Here is a 21621-nt window from a genome sequence, read left to right as displayed (position 1 = left end):
GGAAAACAACCTCAGGGCTCCTGCTGACCGGACACTTTTCCCGAGTACTATTAATTATAATGCATTATTAGCTAACTGCAGGCAGTGGACACCTTTTGCATGTTAACTAAAGTGCAGCAGCCATTTAGCTAGTGGGGCCTGCTCAGTCTTTAAAATTGTCTTAATCATTAGTGAATTAGTTAAACTATAACGTTAGCAGATAAAAATAATCACCCGTGTCCCTTGGGAACAAGTCTAAACTGGAACTGGTTGTCAGAGGCTCTGAATACAGACGTTCCTGACTGTGCAGATTGATGGATGACAATCAACACAGTTCCAGACAGAGCCAGCTTCACCTTGTCTCCTCAGGGTTATGCAATATCGTGAGATCATCATTATAGGGTTGATTGCTGCTTCAGAGTGTTGTGGGTGTGTGAAAGGGCAGCGGTACCATGGCCTTTATATTCAGTTCTCAATCATTCAGAGATTGATGATGCAGTTAGCAAATTTTTGAAACTCATGTTCCTTTCAGTGCTCTTTTTGGGCCATTTCACTGATTATTAATGGCTCCACCTGGGGAGGTCTGGAAATAATGCTGAAACTCAATCAAGCCTCCTTGGCAGTTCTGGAAAGAGGTTTTGAGTGTAGCTTAGAGACTGTGAAGAGAAGCTAAAATTGTGCTTTAGGATTATCTCTGGATTTTGTTGATTGGCATATTCCTTTTCTGCTGCAAATCACCTAGAGTTAGCAGAATAAACAAGGCTTACATTGTTTGGCTTCGGTTCATGTTTTGATAATTGACCATAGCCAGAAAACATGAAAAAAAAAATCTCTCCTCAAGTAACCTGAGAAGTTCATTGCCTTTTATTTTATGCAAATTTTAAAAAAACATTAAGTGGATGTTTAAAATTTTATATACAATAAAATTCACTCTTTTTGGCATAGTTCTATGCGTTTAGACAAATATATAGTCCAGGAAACCACCACTACAATCAAGATAAAGAACAGTTCTATGACTCCCCCCAAGGTCCCTCACGCAGCCCCTTTACAAATTAACCCTGTTCCTTTGCAAATACTACCATCATCTGATTTCTAGCCCTATCCTTTTGTCTTCTAGATATTGTGTTCGTGGAATCATAGATTATGTAGCCTTTTGAGTCTTGTTTTGTTTATTTAGCCTATTATATCTGAGATTCATCCATGTTGTTGCATGCATTAAATTAATTAAAGGAGGCCATTAGACTGAAGTGGCTTTAATGCCTTGGCAGCCTATATGAACAGATCAAACAAAACCTAAGCCTGTAAATCCTTCAAGGGTAAGAAATCAAAATCTAAGGATGGCCAATCACAACCAGCCAACTAGGCTTTCCCAAATAAAGCAGCCCTATAGCCAATCCAATAATTATTTGCTTTGTCTCCGTGTCTTCTCCATGAAAGTCTTGCCCCTAGCTCCTCGTGATGGAACACTCCTAACCACATCTTTTTGGCACTTCACAATTCGAATTGATTTTTGCTTAAATAAACTCTTAAAATTTTTAATATGCCTCAGTTTAACTTTTAACACATTTTACACTCATTCTTTCTTTTTTATTGCTGAGTCGTATTCTGTAGTTTCTCTATCCATTCCTCAGTTAAATGACATTTGAGCATTTCTAGTTTTTGCTAATTATGAAAAAAGCCACTATAAACATTTATGCAGCATGTGTGTGTGTGTGTGTGTGTGTGTGTGTAAACATAATTTTTTATTTCTTTTGAATAAATATCTGACGGTAAGATTGCTGGTTCTTATTTTAAGTATATATTTAACTCTATAAGAAACTGCCAAACTATTTTCCAAAAGGGCTCTACAATTGTGCATTCCAACCAGGAGTGAACAAGAGTTCCAGTTATTCTGAATCCCCTCCAGCAGTTGGTATTATTAAGTAGTTTTCTTGTTATTGATTTCTAGCTTAATTTTGTAATGTTTATTTTTTATTTTTCAGAGAGACAGAGAGAGAGTGTGAGCAGAGGAGGGGCAGAGAGAGAGGGGGACAGAAGATCTGAAGTGGGCTCTGCACTGACAGCAGAGAGCCCGATGTGGGGCTCAAACTCATGAACCACGAGATAGCGACCTGAGCCGAAGACAGACACTTAACTGAGCCACCCAGGCACCCCCAGGTAAAAATTTTAAAAACAGTTACTTGTGCTTCAAAAAAATCCTGTAATTTAAGCAGAATTCATGCCATCGTCACTTTAATTTTATGTAGGAGCAAATGATTGAAACTTTAGAAGATTATGTAACCTACCCAGAATGACTCATCTGATAACTTCATAATCAACGCTGAACATTGGAGTGCAGTTGGTTTACTGGGGTTAGTTCAGGTACCAATTATCCCCTGGATTCCTGCTCAGGGTGTGAGCTCACCTAGCACTTTCTCTGCTGAAAAGGGATAGTTCATTTGATACGAGCAACCTCAAGTTTTCTACTCTTTGTCCCCAAATATCTCCATATCTTTATTCATTTTTTATTTTTCTCTCACCTTTCTGTCTCCTCCTTTTTAATATCACTACCTGTGATTTTTGTAACAAACTTTCCCACTCTTTGCTTATCCTCCTCTTCCTCTTCCTAAAAGCCTTTCTCTATTTTTCTTTTTCTTTAGTCTATAAACACATTCACACACTTCCCATTATAATAAAACCTGATTGTTTTTCAAATTGCAGACCCATTTCTCTTCTTTTTCTCACCATCTGTTTCTAAAAGAAGGTTGACTTCCCCACATTTATTTTTATCCTGTTACAAACATAATATACATGCACAATGAAGATGATTCGGACCACACACACATTGTCTGAAATCCTACCACCCAAGGATAACCACTAACCTCTGTTAACATTGTTCTGTCTCCTTCTCTCCCTCTCTCCCTCCTCACCCATCTCCCACTCTTTCTACCCATTTTTACTTTCTTAATCTCTCTCATTTGTCTAAAACATATTGTGTATATATAATCTCATCTACTTTTGTGCTATATAGCTTTTTGAAGGTCGATTTAATATTTTAAATTAAAATGTTATTTAATTTTTATAAAAGAATGCATGCCTATGATTCAAAGGTCAATAATAGTACAAAGTTTATATTAAAAATATTTAAAAAACTACAAAACATAGTTTCTTGCCCCATTCTTCTCCACCCACAAATCTCCTTGTAGATGAACACTTGAAAAGTTTTTAAATATCCCTGAAAGCTTTAATGTTCATGTTCTAATTCATGTGCTATATTGTTCAGGGTCCCAGCAGAAAAAGAGATGATTAAAGAAGTTTAATGAAGAGATGATTTACAAAGGAGGAGGGATGGTAAAGCACCAGGACTTGTATTAGTGGAACTAATAATAGTAGGACGCCATTACCAACTCTAGGATTTAGAGGGGCAATGCCAGAGGAATGATTACCAGACAACAGTAAGAACAGTAGCTGGAGGAGAGGGCCCACCTTGCAGGATCTGTGACCATAGGTGGAGGAATGCAGACACTGCCCAGCCAAGGGTGGGCAGGTGGAAGCTGCAGGAACCAATAGTCTGCTTTCTACTGCTTCTGTCCTCCCATTTCCCCCAGTACGTCCCATTAAGCAAATCCAACTAGAAGCTAAAGATAAGGAACCCAGATGAGTGATGGTGTGAAGAGACCAGTCTCCTGAGGCACAGGTTAGAAAGGGTTACAACAGATCTGCAAGAGCACAGGGAAAATTACCAGCACTTGGCTTATGCTAATATTTTTTTGCTTTATGGATTTATGTGTTGACAACTTACTATGATAATAATTGAGCTTTTTTTCCTCACACTTGCTCACCTTCTCTGTCCATATGCCTTGTGATGTAGTACCTTGTAAATTTAACTTGGGAACAAAAATTGTAACAATATCCAGTTTTACATAATTATGGAAGCAATTATTCACTGCCAAGCCAAATAGTGTCCTATGATGTTTCCTTTTTATGCCATTCCCTACCCTACTCTCTTTCCAGGAATTCATAATTGCCCCATATCTTCATTTTTTAGTTTTCTATGTGTTTGTCACTTTTTTCCCTTAGTGTTCCAAATTTTTCTTCATATGGCCAAATGCATCAGAGAATCTTCCGGTTTTATTTTCCCCCGGAATGTTCTTTTCCTTACTTCACCTTTGAATGAGTTGCTTTCTTGGCCCTGATGCTAGCTGTCCACCCATGGCTTTTGTCCTGAGATTTATCTTTCTTTCTTCTCTTTTGCTGAATTCCACGTCTTACTCTTTCTCTTAGTTTTCTTCTTTGTTTTGTAGACTACACCATCTATGTGTTTCATGAGAGAAGGTGCAGAAAAGATAATATTTTGAGTCGTGCATTTCTGGAAATATCTTCATTTTACTTTCTCACTCAATGGGTAATATGTCTGGGGATGGAATTCTAGGTTGAAAAGCATTGTCCTTCAGAATTTTACAGGCCTTGCTCCACAGCCTTTTAGCTTCCATAGTTGCTGTTCACATATCACATGCTGTTATGACTCTTGTTCCTTTATGTGTGACCTGTATTTCCCTTCCAGATGCTTTAATATGTACTCTTAATTTCTGGTGTTTGGAAATTTCATGGTGAAATTTTGGGTTTTGTTGATTGTATTTGACACAAAATGAACAACCTCATCTTGTATTTCAGCTCAGCAAATTTTCAGTATAAGGTATCTTTAATAAGTTTTTCCCTCTATTTTGTTTTTTCCTCTTTTGAACTCCTGTTGTTTGGAGTCTGGATCATCTGATTCCCTAAGTTTTATTCTGCACCCTGCTCCAACCCCAACATTTAGTTCCTGAATAACTTGTAATAATTGTTTTCAAAGTTTCATGTTTTAGCTCTTATTATGGGCCAAAATATACACTTTTGTGCCCAATAACGTGCCTACTGTGCATTAAGCCAGTTCTTCTTTCCAAATACCTCTTTCATAATCAACCTTCTCAATAGATCCCAACTCTCATTATGTTGCATTGTCCCAGAGTGTTAAGATTTTAGAGGTGCCAAACAAAAAAATATTTGGGAATAATTTTTAGTTATGAAGCCTACCTTAATTAAGGTGGCATAAGAAATAGTATATTTTGGGGGCGCCTGGGTGGCGCAGTCGGTTAAGCGTCCGACTTCAGCCAGGTCACGATCTCGCGGTCCGTGAGTTTGAGCCCCGTGTCGGGCTCTGGGCTGATGGCTCAGAACCTGAAGCCTGTTTCCGATTCTGTGTCTCCCTCTCTCTACCCCTCCCCCATTCATGCTCTGTCTCTCTCTGTCCCAAAAATAAATAAATGTTGAAAAAAAAATTAAAAAAAAAAAAAAAAAGATATAGTATATTTTGGCCCAAGTTAGAATATTTTGAATTCAGGCTTTGTAGGACAAGATAATGACCACTTTTGTTTAGCAGAACTTACCTAATTATTTTCAAAGTGTATTGCTCCTGAGGGAATGACCCATAAAAGTAAAGAAAGTAAAACATCTGTGAGAAATGCAGGAGACAGACTTATGGCAAGTATCCATGCCTAATCTCTATTTACCTGTGGAAGTACTGGAATTCAAACATGAGATGGCTGTCACAGGAAAAAGTATGAAAGTACTTATGGGAAGTGAAAAATTAAGTCAAATAGAAAGTAAATCTGATTTGGAAAATTAGTTTGACAATGAAAATTGAAATTTGCCCATTAGGTTATGTTAGATATTTTCCGTGAGTTGAACAAGCTCATAAGCCAAATCCAAGTTCTAATGGTTTGATGTATATAAGGCATGTGACAAAACAGAGAAATTTTGTTATATATGTGAAAATATGTAAAATTAGTATTTCAATTCTCCTAACCCTTTCTCAGTATATCAGATTAAGCAAGTTGCCTTTAAGTGAAAGATTCAATGGTATTATTAATAGTCTTTTGTTAAAACCTTTTTGGTTTTACTGCCCACAAACTAAATGAGGAATGATTGTAACAACTGGATAACAAATCCTTCCACAATATAATTTGTTTGATTTCAACAAAATTAAAGAATGTTCAACTAAGCTGTTAGCTGGTTATTAAAATTTCTTTTTGTGATCAATTTTTATGTGCTTTTTGGCTATAATTTGGAAATAGTTTATGGAATAAATGTTCTATTCCTATATTATTATTTATGAAAACAAGATTTTAATATATCAGTAATAACAGAGTAATAACAGTATTTATGCTGATCACTCTTTAATTTTAGCTGCATGAGATATCCATCCATTAATATTTAACTGATTGAAAAATAATTCTTGCTTTTCACTGAGATGAAATCTAAATTAATGATTTTAAAAATTAGTAATTCTGGGGCGCCTGGGTGGCTCAGTCGGTTAAGCGTCCGACTTTGGCTCAGGTCACGATCTCATGGTATGTGAGTTCGAGCCCTGCGTCGGGCTCTGTGCTGACTGCTCAGAGCCTGGAGCCTGTTTCAGATTCTGTGTCTCCCTCTCTCTCTGACCCTCCCTGTTCATGCTCTGTCTCTCTCTGTCTCAAAAATAAATAAACGTTAAAAAAAAATGAAATAAAAATTAGTAATTCTATCAAAATCTGCAACACAGGTTTTTTTTTTTTTTTCATCATTTGTGTACCACTAACAACAATAAATGTTAACACAATCCAGAAAAAAATGTTAAACATTTGGACCTTTATAAACATGGAACATTTTTTTCTTTTTAAATTTTATTTAAATTCTAGTTAGTTAACTTTCAGTGCAATATTGGTTTGAGTGATTCATCTCTTACATATAACACCTGGTGCTCAGTATAACAAGTGCCCTCCTTAATACCCATAATCCATCTAGCTCACCCCCCATCCACCGCTCTCCATCAACCCTCAGTTTGTTCTCTATCATGAAGAGTTTCTTATGGTTTGTCTTCCCCCTCTCTCTCTTTTTCCCATTCCCATGTGTTCATCTGTTTTGTTTCCTAAATTCCACATATGAGTGAAATATATGGCATCTGCCTTTCTTTAACTGACTTGTACACTCTAGCTCCATCCATGTCCTTGCAAATGTTAAGATTCCAATTTTTTCATGGCTGAGTAATATTCCATTGTGTGTGTGTGTGTGTACATATATATATATATGTATATATATGTATACATATATACACCACATATTCTTTATCCATTCATCAGTTGGACACTTGGGCTTTTTCCATAGACATGGGACATTTTTGAACATAAAAATTCAAATTATAGATATTTTTGTTGCAGAAACTCACAATAGAATAATCAGAGTTATTTTAAAGCATACAAATTTATTATTTGGGATGAAATTCTTTGGAGGAAATGAGGAAATACGAGAATAGAGAAGAATGCAGTAAAATTTCCAACTGTTAATATATATGTATATATATATGTATGTATGTATGTATGTATATTTTAGAGAGAGAGAGGGTGTGCCTGAATGTGCATGGAGCAGAGTGGCAGAGAGAGAATCTTAAGCAGTTTCCACACTCAGCATGGAGCCCGATGCCAGGCTTGACCCCATGTCCCTGGGATAATGACCTGAGCTGAAATCAAGAGTCAGACACTCCACTGACTGAGCCACCCAGGCACCCCATATGTATGTGTATATATATATTTTAATGGCTGTGGTAACCAATTACTATGGTATTTAAATTCCATTGGATAAATATAGGAAAGAAATTTTTAAAAAATTGTTTTAAGTTTCTTTATACTGAGAAACAGAGACAGAGAGAGCAAGTGGGGGAGGGGCAGAGAGAGAGGGAGAAAGAGAATCCCAAGCAGGCTTTGCACTGTCAGCCCAGAGCCTGATGCGGGGCTTGAACTGTGAGATCATGACTTGAGCTGAAATCAAGAGTCTGATACTTAGCCAACGGAGCCACCCAGGTACCCTAAGCAGAACAATTTAAAAATTTTTTTTTTTCAACGTTTATTTTTTTTGGGGGGGGACAGAGAGAGACAGAGCATGAACGGGGGAGGGGCAGAGAGAGAGGGAGACACAGAATCGGAAACAGGCTCCAGGCTCTGAGCCATCAGCCCAGAGCCTGACGCGGGGCTCGAACTCACAGACCGCGAGATCGTGACCTGGCTGAAGCCGGACGCTTAACCGACTGTGCCACCCAGGCGCCCCGTAACAATTTTTAAATATCAATATATACTATATTTAAAAAAATTACATCCTTTGCAGCTATTTAAACAAAACTTTTATATATCAACTTAAAAATGTAGTAACCACTATAGTTGTTTTCTATTTTCTCCTTTTTACTGTATTTGTTTTCAACTTTTATCCCTTTTATGAGAATGCAAGTAATTGAGGATATGGACCTTTTTTTCCCAAGTTTTGTGTCTTTCACAAAATTTTAACAAAGTGTCTTATTCATAGTGAGAGCTCAACTAAATATTTACTGAATAAAATTATTTTTATTTTATCAAAGGGAGTTATTTATTTCTCTTCAATTATTTTTACCTAGCCTTCAGGTTAGTTTTTTCTACCAATGATAATAGAAACAACTGCCTGGCGGAAATAAAATTTGGATTTGAAAAGTAACTCACAGGGGTGCCTGGGTGGCTCAGCCGGTTGAGTGTCCGACTCTTGATTTCAGCTTGGGTCAGGGTCCCAGTGTTGTGGGATTGAGCCCTGCATCGGACTCCATGCTGAGTATGGACCTACTTAAGATTCTCTCTCTTTCTCTCTCTCTCTCTCTCTGCCTCCACCCCAGCTTGTGTGCTCTCTAAAAAACTAAAATAAAAAAATAAGTAATGAAAAAAAGTAACTCACATATTATCTTTAAAATGAGAATAGGAACAATATTGTGAGAAGGAAACAGGATATACAGAAAAACCAATATTTATTTTCTTAAATGTAGTTATTTTTAATATAAAAGGAAGCAACACTAAGCATTCAGAAATGTATTCATTGACATAAAACTCTAGTGGATATATACCCCTAACTACAAGTCTCTTTTCACTCTGATTCTTTCTAATGTGCACCAAATTAGAAAGCAGTAAAAACACCAGCAGATGGCTGGAGTGGTCATGGATAGAATTATAAAGAAAAATATATATTCTTTTATCCTTTACTCAACACCTCTGCTTAGGACACCCATAAACACAAGATATCGCCTAATGTTGCCTTATTTCCTGCATGTGTTTGTTTTAATAAGCTAGCCAGAAGTAGCTTATGCACGCACACGGGTTTACGTGTACATACAACACTTTTGCAATTTTTGAGGTTTACCAAGAAGGTTTGGTCTTGTCCTGTGATTATAATCTTGCTGAATTACATTTAAATAGACAGCATTTTACTGTGTACTTGGTATTATCCAAGACATAATATTACAGTGACCTCTTAAAAAATAACATAACTTAGGCAAAATTAAACTTTAAAAATACAATAAAAACTCATAACCAAGTTAGAAATGTTGTTTGGGTTTAGGAATTAGAATAGCCTAATATCTCCCCTAATTTTTACCATTCCCCTGTCATTGTAAGATTGTTGCTTGAAGTAAGAAAATATTATCTTGAATTTATAAAATTTCTTATATTCAAAAGATACATTTGGGGGAAAACTTTAAAAAAGAAAGGAAAAATTTGGAACTATCTTGTATACGACAAACTTTTATCTTAGCAGTATCTTTATGAATACTAATTCTAGGTAACATTTATTGAGCACCTCCTGTGTAGCAGGAACTCTACTATAATGCTCACAGCTCTCTGAGGTAGGTAATACTGCTGTGCCCATTTTACAAGAGAGGCCTCCACGTCAAGGTTCATGCATGGCAAAAGGCACAGATGGGAATATTCATACCCTGCTCTTCCTGAACTGCTTATTAGACTGTGAGCTTCTGGAGGAGGAGGCGGGCAGTGTCTTAGTGTATCTCAGCCCCATCACAGTGTTGACTGCATAGAGGAGAAAGTTAGAGAAGTCCCTTTCACTGAGGTGATGGCAGTGGGCAAGAGCTAGGAGAGTGGCCAGACCAAGAATTGCAATCATGCTTCTAACAGGCTAAGAGAAAAGTCACATTTGTTAGGACGTTAGGGTATGAAAACACTTCCACAAACGTCATAGACTGCTATGAAAATTAAATGTTCAAACTCATAGCTAATTCCCTTGGATTCTATCTAGTTAATCAGGGCCAATTTTAGTATTTGTTATGAGGTATCCCATTGAAGACCTAGGAGTTTCTATTATGTGAAGCTAGTTCCTTTGTCCAGCTACAACGCTTTTACTGCTCATTACTTGACATTAAGGTTTCTTTTCAACACACTTGTATCTCTGCAAGGAAAAAAATAAGGAAGGGAAACATTGTAAATTACTTCAGTTTCTCTGAGGCAGAAAACTTCAGGCTCTGAATTTCTGGTGTTTATGTGTCAGTTGAAATAACCAATTAGAAGTTAAAAGTGATCTTTTGGGTTCTTCCATTTAAACTTAACTTTTCTTAGTAAATGAGATCAGGAATAGCAATTTGATTAAATCATGCTCATCACCTAGAAAAATGTTAAATTTCTTTATCAGTGGAACTTTGGGCTTCTCAAAGACCACCAACAAGAGGACAGACAAGAGCCACACAAGAGCCATTCCCCTGATCCTGCCCTGTTCAGAGTCCCCATATTTTTACCTAGATTCACAAGTTAGTACAAAAATCTTCTGAAATATTTAAGCTCTCTTTAACTGTATCCTGAAGTCTGAAGTAAAAATAATTTATTCCAAATTGGTCCAAAGGGAATAAAAAGCAAAGTGAAAAGAAATAATTTTATGTTGTTTGGACTGCCAAATTATGTAAAAAGTAAACAACTTAGGGAAAAAAACCAAAACCAAAAAACTAGTGTTCTGCATTTTTTTCCCCTCCACTCATAAAAAGTACTTTAAAAAAGTGCCTTTCTTTTAAGCACATTAAAGCAAACATTGAAAGGATTGACTCAGTACTCCACTTTGTGGGGAAAACGGCCTGGAGATATTTTAGCTGCCTGCTAAGCCTTTGGTATCCATCAGAACTGTATTTCCAGGGGCGCCTGGGTGGCGCAGTCGGTTAAGCGTCCGACTTCAGCCAGGTCACGATCTCGCGGTCCGTGAGTTCGAGCCCCGCGTCAGGCTCTGGGCTGATGGCTCAGAGCCTGGAGCCTGTTTCCGATTCTGTGTCTCCCTCTCTCTCTGCCCCTCCCCCGTTCATGCTCTGTCTCTCTCTGTCCCAAAAATAAATAAAAACGTTGGAAAAAAAAAAAATTAAAAAAAAAAAAAAAAGAACTGTATTTCCATAGTTGTAAAACTGACTGTAAGTGAAAGTCTGTTTAATCATCTGTGTATTTCCAATTTGCCTACATAGGTAAAAGCACTTAGGACAGTGCCTGGCACATAGATAGTACATAGTAAATGTTAGCAATAGCAATAGAATAGCTGAGATAGCATCCATAGATTGCCATGACAAAGAAGAAACATCAAAAGGGATGATCATCTAACCAGAAATGTAAATAGGGATTTTGATGAAGTCTGAAACTGAACATTCAGGAAGTTTCAGAAGCCCCCATTGAGGAATCCTCCAACCTCCTCTTTCACCTTGTCTTGAAACATAATTCAGAAAATCCTTTTTAACAAACAGAGCAAACCTTTATTTCAAATTTCCCTTAGGCTGCTGTAACTTATTTAGCGTTTGAGGAGATACAAAAATGCCCAATTTAATCACTATTTGGATGTATTTTATAAAAACACAGCTCAGAAAACCAGGCTGTGTTCAATATTAAAAGCAAACCAAAATATAGCTTCAAGGATTGAACCAGCAAAGAATGAACATAGTTTATAATAGTTAGTAATATTAACTGATAACCCAGGCTACATGACCAATAAACTCTTTTCAAGTGTTTAATCTTACAAAAAATCAGGCCGAGGAACTAATGTTTTTCCCTGAGTTCTGAAAGATTTGGTAAGCCTACCAAAAATAAAAGTTTTTCTTTACGCACATATCTTAATATATTCACAAACCATTCCACATGAAAATACAGACAAAATAAAACATTAAACAATATAAATTCAATACACAAGAAAAAAAGCTGAGTGGGAGAAAAGGAAAAGTTATCAATTTTAACACAGACCTTATTGCCACTAGCCAAATCTTTAGTATGAGGTCCATAGGTAAGAAAATTCCAACATAATCATATGCAAATATGTAAATTAGTTGCATCTTCAGGTTTGTAGCTACACGCTTAATGAAGCATTAACGTGATATATTGAAACAGCTTTCATTTCAGGAGAACCTTGTTATAAAAAACAGAACTGGGGGAATACCTGAGTGGCTAAGTCAGTTAAGCATCCGACTCTTGATTTGGGCTCACGTCACAATTTCACAGTTGTGAGATTGAGCCCCACGCTGGGCTCCGTGCTGAGTGGGGAGCCTGCTTAAGATTCTCTCTCTTTCTTCCCCTCCCCAGTACCCCCTCTTAAAAAAAAAAAAAGAGTAGAGCTAGCAACATTAGAATGTACTTGCCCTTTGGGAGAGCAAAATGAGCTAGACTTTTGGTTTACTTAATTACAGAGTCTTACTATCAAAAATAGATGCTCTAACTTAAAAAAAAATACTTTTTTTGGTAATATTTGATGACATTACTGAGAAGAACCCAGAAACGTTCTCTAAAAAAGAAAACAATCCTTCAAGATGTAGATATAACATTCTCAAAGAACTGTCATTTGAAAACACACAACCTCCTTTCTATTCCTTTTCATGTCCCAAATCAGATAATCTTTACACAGTCTCTGAGGCTCCAAGGAATTCCATTTCCACGGCGGCTTTGGGCGCTTGGGCTGAGCCACTCTTCTTTCGGAATTCTGCCGCGATTTCCTCAAAGGACTTTCCTTTGGTTTCCGGAACTTTGAAAAATGTAAACAGAGTGAAGGCCAGGACCACTCCAGCGAAGAGGAAAAACACATAAGGTCCACAGAACTTCTGCACAGAGAACAAATAGAGTTCCAATTAGCCGTCGTTCTACTCCACTGTTCAGCAAATCTGCACAATATTAGGCTGCTTACCGCAATGTACTGGAAACACAGAGCTACAATGAAATTGCAGGTCCAGTTGCTGAATGCAGCTATTGCTAAAGCAGCAGGCCGCGGTCCTTGACTAAAGAACTCCGCCACCATGAACCAGGGGATGGGGCCTGGCCCAATTTCAAAGAAACTGACAAAGAGGAAGATGGCTACCATGCTCACGTAACTCATCCAAGCCAACTTATTCTGAGGAATAAACAAAAACAACAAAAAGAGTGGAACTGGGATTATTGGCAGCTTCTTCCTTTAAGTAGGCTCTCATTGAGTTCAGAGGTGACATAGCTCTCTTCTAGATATGTTTATGTGCAAATAACTACAAATTATTCTAGTCTGACACAAGTTTATTCTAGTCTGAGTCGTGCTTAAATCTTTTGAACTCTGTTATAGGAAATCCTCGGGATTAGGACTCTATATGACTCTCGGTCACTCTTTTCCTGTGAAAGAGGCAAGGCAAGAATCTATTGACCTTCGCTCCTATTCATATCAATGTTGCCAGATGGAGTGCATTACCCTCCATGAAGTGGTGGATGAGTGTGCTAGGTTGGAGAGGTCCTGGGACTTGCCCTAGGTCACACAGGTAGCCAAGTGGCAGAGCCAGTGTTAGAACCTGCTTGGGGCTGACCCCAGAGACTATGCTCTGACCATTTTGCGACACTGCCTCCCTTGGTAACAAGTGCAATAATAAATTGCAAGTAATGTGATGTTGAAGTCTTTAAACCGAAAACACTAGTTCCCTTTTTCTTTACATTCCTCCTTTGCATTATATGCTGTTCCTCTGGCTTTATCTCCTAAATCAATCTCAAATGTTTTGACATGCAAAACACTTTGACCTGGAGCATAGAAGTGCTATCATATGGTAACCAAAAATCTCAGGACCAAAATCTACACTTACCAGTAGTGTAAGTCCCACGGACATGAAGATAGCACAGACAAACATCCCACTCATTCCTATTAGAAACAGAGAGCGTCGCCCTGCCTTCTCCACAAGGAATACCTAGGAAGGTTTCAAAACATACAGAATTAAATGGTTTTTATGGCCAAAGAGGTCGTTTTAATTTATACAGCTGGAAACAGGCAGTTCTGTAATCCCATTTTTACAGATGTGGAACTGAGTGGGGGTAGTGACTCTTGCCTGAGGTGGCAGAACTGGTCTCAGTGAGCAGAAGTAATTAACAGATACCAGCTTCACTCAGTCACATTGCTTTCAACAGGCGATTCTGGAGAATGAGCCATGGCCTTACCATCACTCTACAATTATCACTTGAGTACAGTATTAAGAGGCTGTACCTCTCGGATCTCTTCCAGTAGATTTCTTATACATTTAAAATGACTCTACATAAAAAAATGACATTACTTATCTTTTGATAATTATCCTGTTACAAGTACAAGGTTTTGTGCACTGCAGACACCTGAAATCATGTAACTGTTGGGTTGCCAACCATTCTAATCCAACTTTCTCACTGCTAATAAAGTCAAATTATGGCCATTCACGTGGCAACTCACAGAATTTGATCACTTTACCAATTAGTCAGATCTGCATTTTTCTGGTGTCCCTAAATGTATTTGGTGCTGGAAGTGAATTATCTATTTGAAAAGATAAGACTTCAAAGCAAAAGCTTAAAGTGCTTTCTTATCCTAATTCAGGAGATGTGTCATTGATACCTTTGGGTCTGTGGACCTTTGCAATTAATGGTTAAGATTTACAATTAGCCAAGACCAATATTTGTTAAATAGACTCTTCTTCTTGGAATACTGCCAAGGTTGGTGAATCACACACAAAAAACTATGTCATAATTTCTCACTTCAATGACTAAATTGGCTCGGCTCATAAATCTATCAGGAAATCTATAGCAATCCAATACCCTTGAGCTCTGGCTCTGAAAATATCTGAGAAACATTTGTTTTCACCTATAGCAAAAACCCCTTTCATTTCAGAGGCATTGCATCTTCAGGTTTCAAATCACTTCAGGGTGATGAGCAAAGAGCCCACGTTTACTGTTGAAAAGGTAATAGGAGAAACAAATCTTTTCCAAGTTCATAACATTTCTCTATGTAATTTGATTCTGTCAGTATGACTTTCCAAGTTGACTTGATGACACCATGTCAAAGCTATCAAGAAAATAGAAGCATTTCTTCAAGAATGAGGGCTTTTACTATGTTTCTGCTGTTTCTGAACAATTATTACTAATAGGATAATAAATTCTAAAACCACATGCATTGGAAACTGAGTTGGACTCATTTCTTGAGGCTAGGTGAGCACTTGGGGAGGAGTGTGGCCCAGGGTGAGACTTGGTCAGGGGTTAGAGATGTTTGCCTAACCAGAACCCTTGTCTTTGCCCAAGACAATGTGTGTCACACAGGTTCTGGATGCCTCCTTGGAGTTTAGTAGCCACTGCTTCTCCTCTAGATCCATCTGTCTCCCCATTCCCTCCACAATTCTTCCTGTTTTGTTTTCTCTCAACATTATAGGCCCTCTTCTCCCGGCCCATTAGTGTGGAAGAAAATATGGAATGTGGAAGCATAATTCAGCATGGGGTTAGGAAAATCTTTCTTTTCCCAAATACTCATTCAAGAGAAAAAAATTGTTTGATTATGTCCCTTCCAAGTCAATGAAACATTAATATCCTATCATTGCATATTCCTACGTGCATATCTTTATTTGAAAGGATACACATTGGTTAATTTGGGGGAGAGGAATTGGGTGACTTAGGGACTATCCTTTTTGTACTTTTTCTGCCTTAAAACAACTTTCCAAAAATACATGTAATTAAAAAATTTAGCCCTGGAGGGTTAATTAGGTAGCTGATTAGAGCTTATTTTTAAAATTATGTCACTCATCTGTTCAAAATCTTTCACAGAATAAAAGGATAAACTCTCAGAGGGTATATTCAGAATAGTAAGGATACTTTTCAAGGCAACAAGCAACTCCTCCTATTCCAACTGGATTGGTGGGGAGGGGAGACAAAAATGAAATTCTGCAGTAGTTTCCTTTTTAGGCATTTAGAGTTTTCGTTACTCAATTTTGACAACCTGATGCTTTACATAGCAAATCCTGTTACATATAAAATGTTTTAAGCATAATCTCTATATTAAAAAAATATTTTGAAGTGGGGCTTGTAACAAACATAGCTCAGGAGACAAAAGAATGTGAGTAGTCCCTTGGATCACATCCCAGTAGCAGACCTTCATCGATTTCAAGTGGCCTTTTGGCTTGAACAGGCATTATCATGAAAGGCATGTCTACAGAACTGCTGGTATTCCCTTGTTATCTGTTCTCTTTCCTCTTTCCAAGGTCCAGCACTGTTTAATGTAGTCTGGACAAATCTGTTTTTTGATCTAGGTAACCGGGCTGTAATTTATTGACCATTCTAAGGTAATAGTTAAAAGTCCATGCACAGAGAAAGAAAAACAACTGACTAAAGTATATTGAGTACAGACAGCATTGTGACCAACATTGAAAAGCATGAACTTTTTGAATATCCTGCATTTGAAGATAAAAATAAGCCCAATTGTCCTCATCTTAGAATGAATTACATGAGTTGGGAAGTTTGGGGAGTTTTTTGTTGTTTGTTTACGTTAATTCTTCAATTGTTTATGTTAAATATCATTGTCAAGATATTGAATCAGTCCTTATATAAGGTACTTGGTCTTAAGTGGACTATATCACTTTTTCCCCTTGTCAGAAAAAAATAATAATAACATTTCAAAAATAGTAACATTTTAAGTTATACCACTTCTACTTCGTCTCTCATAATATCACAGACTTTTATGCATCACCTCATCACCGGAAGTTATGGCCTTGTGAGCTCTCTGGAAACTCTGCCCAATAGCCAAATATCGTAGGAATTTGCTGAGGCTGTTTAATTCTGTTACAGACAGATATATCTATTGCAGAAGACCTTTTTTTTTTTTTTTTTTTTTTTTTTAAGTATTTTCCCCAGGGCATCAGGATAAAAAAAAGAATTTCAACCACGGAAAGAGAGGAGCCCAGGTAAAAGACCCGATATTGATAGAAATGACAGACTGTCACCAATCCCAATAGATTTAAGTACAGAGCAAAGGAGGACTCTAGGTGTTTTTACAAGGAGGAAGTCCTCTGTGTCCCAAGTGAGTTATTAATTCACAAATGAGTGACTAACTGGCATCCCTACTCTGGGGATAACCAGTGATCCACCTGGTCGGTTATACTTGGTGGTTCATTATTTGCAGAAAGGACTCTTCTTGTGACTCACTTGGTTCTCTGCATCTATAGAACAATAAGTGATTGGTCACTTTTGGATTACAAGGTTCTCCCCTCTCCCATTTCTGAACTGAGAAACAAGCAGCATACTTATCTAGGGTATGAACTCACAGAGATAGCAGTGAAAACCATGTTGACGGCACCAACTCCAATGGTTGCATAAACAGGTTGGCTGATTCCAGCAGTCTGAAAAATGCTGGTTGAGTAGTAAAATATCTGTAAAGTAATAACAGTTTAGCCTTAATCAAGAATCCTGGCACTAATGGCTTGAAAGCAAGAAATATTTTAAGTTGTTTAGTTTTAGTTGTTTCTATGGAACCATGGTCCCTACAATGCCCTAAAGATTTTGTCTGTCCTCTCCTTCCGGGCGATGAGAAGCCACTATCAATCTTTAGTATTTAAAACTCCTGATTGCTTAAAGTTCTCTTTAAATTTAGCTGAAAACTCTGAATCTGCATTTTCTTTTTATATGTACTTAAAATTTTAAGCTTTTTGTTAAGGTATAAAATACATACAAAAAATGTACACATAGCATAAGTATACAGATCAATTAATTTTTACAAACTGAACACACCTGTGTAAGCAGCACACAGATAAAGATATAAATCATGTCTAGTCCTCCAGAAGCTCCCAGAATGTCCCCCTATTCTCCCAAGGAAATGCTTCAACTTCTACCATCATGATAAATTTCACCGAGTCTTGTACTTGCCATAACTGGAATCACACTGTGTGAATTATTTGTTATCTGGCTTCAACATTACCTTTGTGAGGATCATCCATATGGTTATGTGTGCTTGTACAGTGTTGATTATCATTGCTTAGTACTTTGTTGTATTAATATACCACTATTTATTCCCCAATCTACTACTGATGGGTATTTAGGTAGTTGTCATTGGCGATTACGAAGGGTGCTGTTGTGAACGTTCTAGTATAATCCTTTTGGTGAAAGACGTACATATTTGTGCCTGGGGATAGAATTGCTGGACCATAGTGTATGCACGTGCTCACCTTTACAGATACTGGCAAACACTTTTCCAACTGACACGCTCACCCACGTGTGTAAGAATTCTGGTTGCTACCACATTTAATCCAACATTTTTCACTAATCCTCAGTGGACATGGAGAAATCTTCACAATCTCTCTAATAGCCTTTCTTACTAATTATGTTTTTATGTTTATAGTGGTCTTGTTTAGGCCATTCTGTCATTCTGTCATCCTCTTTCACTGCTTCCCCGGTTAACCTGTCCTGCTGGCTGGCACCTCTTCCTGCAGGTGGGGCTGATAGAGGAGAACTGTACCCACTGTGTTCAGTGAGGAGCGGCTTACAGCACACTAGACACTATCCCACATTTGTAGGCTGCCCAACAGCTTCGGCTCACATTTCCTGGATGCCTCTAAGTCAGGCATGGGGATAGTAACTAAAGCAGGAAGGTTTGGAGAGATTAAGTATTGCGCCTCTGGATATATACAGGCAGAATTGAGAGAAAGCCTATAAAATTGGTCTCCAAACCCCAAAGGTTTATAGATTATTAGATTAAAATGAACATCACTGACCCCTTAAAGGAGAACAGAGATGACAGAAGAGCAGTATTCAGCTTGTTGAGTGAGGTTCAGGCCTCCTTTTCTTCAACTGATGAGAATTACTATCTTTCCTTCTTCCAAGGCTCTGCCCATCCATCAGTCACCCTCAAAATGTCCCCTGTGGATCTGTGATTGGCTCATTAAAAAGGAAACCCAAACAGCATTTTTAAAAGCAATAAAAGGGGTAAGTGATTTTCTGTATCTCGTTTTTTTAACAAATGCTTAATTATTTTCTTCTAGTAGTTAATTGCCAGTAGAATAATTTTAGTTTGCATAATGCAATGATTTCAGTTCAAAACCTAAAAGCTAGCTAGTTTAATATTCAGTATGTTTTTCAATCATGTCTTATCTACTACCCTCACTCACCCATATCATATCAGTTCACTCTATTGTTTATTTTGTATGCTGTCTCCATAAATAGAGTGAAAGTTTCTTGGATGGCAGGAAATTTCTTTGCACCTGGCTACCTGGTATACTTCATTTAAATAGATAAAGGGAACCACGGACTCCTTTTTCCTAAGCCATCAGAAATCCTACATTTGGTTCTCAAGTCTAGAAGCCCCTTGTAATTCAGGTGGGTTTTTTTTTTTTCACAATTATTCTCCTTTTCCCTCTTTTGTATTAATTGTGAATTTTGCCTTTAACCTTCCATCTTAGTGGACACACAGAACCAGTGATTGTCATTGACGTTTAAAAAAATTCTATGCCAATTTTAGAAAGCAGATGAAGCGAAACAAAGAAAATTAATGCTCACTCATTATATGTTTATTGTAGTGAAACATGTGATGTCAACATTTTAAAATGTCTTTTAGCTATTTAAATTTACATCCTTTTCTTTCCCTATTTCATTCAATTTGCTCTTAGAGTTAGGGGGTATTCTTAAACTTACCGCATTGATTCCAGAAAATTGCTGGGCCATGTGCAGCATCAGTGCCACTATAATAGACTGTCGGTAGCTGGAATTGGTGAAGAGCTGAATTATGGAGACTTTTTGTTCACTTGATGCTTCTTCCTTTTCTTTTCTCATCTCAGTGATGTCTTTGGTGACATCATCACTTCCTCTGAGTCTTTTCAAGCCTGTCCCCCAAAATGATCAGGTTGACACAACTCAGGTCAAAACAAAAGTAAATTTACTTTTATTATGTTTTTGAAAGAGTTACAGATCTGCATAGCTCTTTCTATTGCTTTACAGCATGGGTGTTGGACATTCTTTTTGTTAAATTAAATCCTGTTTTAAAATTTTTAAAAGCACATTTGGTTTTATCTAATGACAAAGAAAACTATGATCTTTATTATCATAGAAGCGTAATGCAAGTAAAGGTCTTTTAGAAACCTCTGGTTGAGTCCACTACCCTGCATGTGGGTTTCCCATTTGGGCTCGAGTGTTTATGGGCTTGAAATGGCATGCATGAGTCATATTGAGGTGATCTTTCACATTGTTCTTACATGTAATCACTGACTTCATTTGGAAAGCTCTGGTACCAATTTGATCAGTAAACATTCATGCTCACTGCTTTTCATTATCTGCTAGTTCCAAAACAATAGGAAGGGAAAAAAGACTTACTTTTCTTTGCTTTGACTTCCTCATCCAACTTGATGTAAAGGTATCTGGGGCTTTCAGGACAGAAGAGGAGCAGCAGAGACTGGAGGATGGCTGGCAGAGCAGACAAACCAAGCAGGATATGCCACTGCTCATGACTGCCCAAGATGAAGTTGAGGCCGACAATCTGAAGAGGCAGGGAGGAAACATAGCAGGTGCACAACATGTTGGGTCTGCTTTCTGCAACTATTTGTTGAAAAAGCACATTGACTGTTTAATAGTATTCCCTGGTGGGGAACCTGGGTGGTTCAGTTCGTGAAGCGTCTGACTTGGGGTCAGGTCACGATCTCATGGTTTGCGGGTTTTGAGGCCGTGTCGGGCTCTGTGCTGACAGCTCAGAGCCTGGAGCCTGCTTCGGATTCTGTGTCTCCCTCTCTCTCTGCCCCTTCCCCACTTGTGCTCGCTCTCTATCTCTCTCTAAAACAGATAAATAAACTTAAAAAAATAGTATTCCCTGACAACTTGGATTCAAGTATGCTCAAACAGAAACTATTAGTATTGTGTCCTACCTTAACTGAATTAGAGACTATTTGTTTTACAAAGAGTTCACTTAGGTTTGTTTTCATTAACTCATACGGGCCATTTAGGATGGGAAACAACCAAACTTTTAAGAACACATTTGACATCTAAAGCAACACCAAAAATCATGTGTAAACTTTGGACATTAAAAAATTTCTTCTTAGATTACCCAGAACTTAAATAAAATGGTATTCCATAGATAGAACAATTATTATAATGGGAACCCGTTTTGTCATTCTTATTGCAGTGGTTTACCCCCTGGATAGTCGTAGGCTAGGGGCTCTGAAGACTCTGAGTCCATGGGATAGAAGGGAAGGATAAAGCTGGCTGAACGAAAAACTGCTATGATAATCATATACATATTAATTTTCCAGGTAAAATGCTCAAAACAAAGGAAACCCAAGCAGTAAAAAAATGTGAAGTTTCCTATTCTTTGAAATCTAAACAGAATAATTTAATTCTAGAATAGCTCCAGAAGTTCAAGATCTGGCATGCTGGGTCATCTCTAGTGCCAATCCTACCAGAGATCCAAGGGGAGAATTGAGGAGTGGTGTACTAATCATTTAGCTTTGACATAAAAAGCTTAAGTCTCTACACCATCTCTACTCCTGCTGGTGGAACTGGTTTTTTCCTTTGTGTTGGTCTACAGTGAGAGTGGACTGTCAGGGAGGGAGAAGTTGGATAGAGGATGGGTGAAGTA

The 21621-nt window shown here is 37.7% G+C and overlaps 1 protein-coding gene and 1 long non-coding RNA gene across 3 annotated transcripts in view; one reads left to right on the top strand and one right to left on the bottom strand.

Annotated features, from left to right (window-relative positions):
• The first annotated feature begins 2088 nt into the window (after positions 1-2088).
• On the top strand, positions 2089-20537 carry LOC123611255. The gene is made up of 3 exons (XR_006718513.1): positions 2089-2136; positions 18885-18986; positions 20424-20537. It is a non-coding gene; the product is annotated as an uncharacterized LOC123611255 (long non-coding RNA).
• The window catches only part of SLC2A2 (solute carrier family 2 member 2), a 31106-nt gene continuing 21010 nt past the window's right edge, over positions 11526-21621 (bottom strand). For both annotated transcript variants that reach the window (XM_045502993.1, XM_045502992.1), the window contains 6 exons: positions 20367-20529; positions 19692-19879; positions 17333-17437; positions 13874-13975; positions 12964-13167; positions 11526-12880 (listed from right to left, as the gene is read on the bottom strand). In XM_045502993.1, coding sequence (XP_045358949.1) covers positions 12680-12880; positions 12964-13167; positions 13874-13975; positions 17333-17437; positions 19692-19879; positions 20367-20529 — 963 coding nt within the window. In that variant the 3' untranslated portion in view covers positions 11526-12679. The remainder of the gene's footprint in view (positions 12881-12963; positions 13168-13873; positions 13976-17332; positions 17438-19691; positions 19880-20366; positions 20530-21621) is intronic.

The sequence above is a fragment of the Leopardus geoffroyi genome, chromosome C2 (genome assembly GCF_018350155.1).
Source record: "Leopardus geoffroyi isolate Oge1 chromosome C2, O.geoffroyi_Oge1_pat1.0, whole genome shotgun sequence".
Classification (NCBI taxonomy): Eukaryota; Metazoa; Chordata; class Mammalia; order Carnivora; family Felidae; genus Leopardus; species Leopardus geoffroyi.
This window is presented reverse-complemented; position numbering and strand designations above follow the sequence as displayed.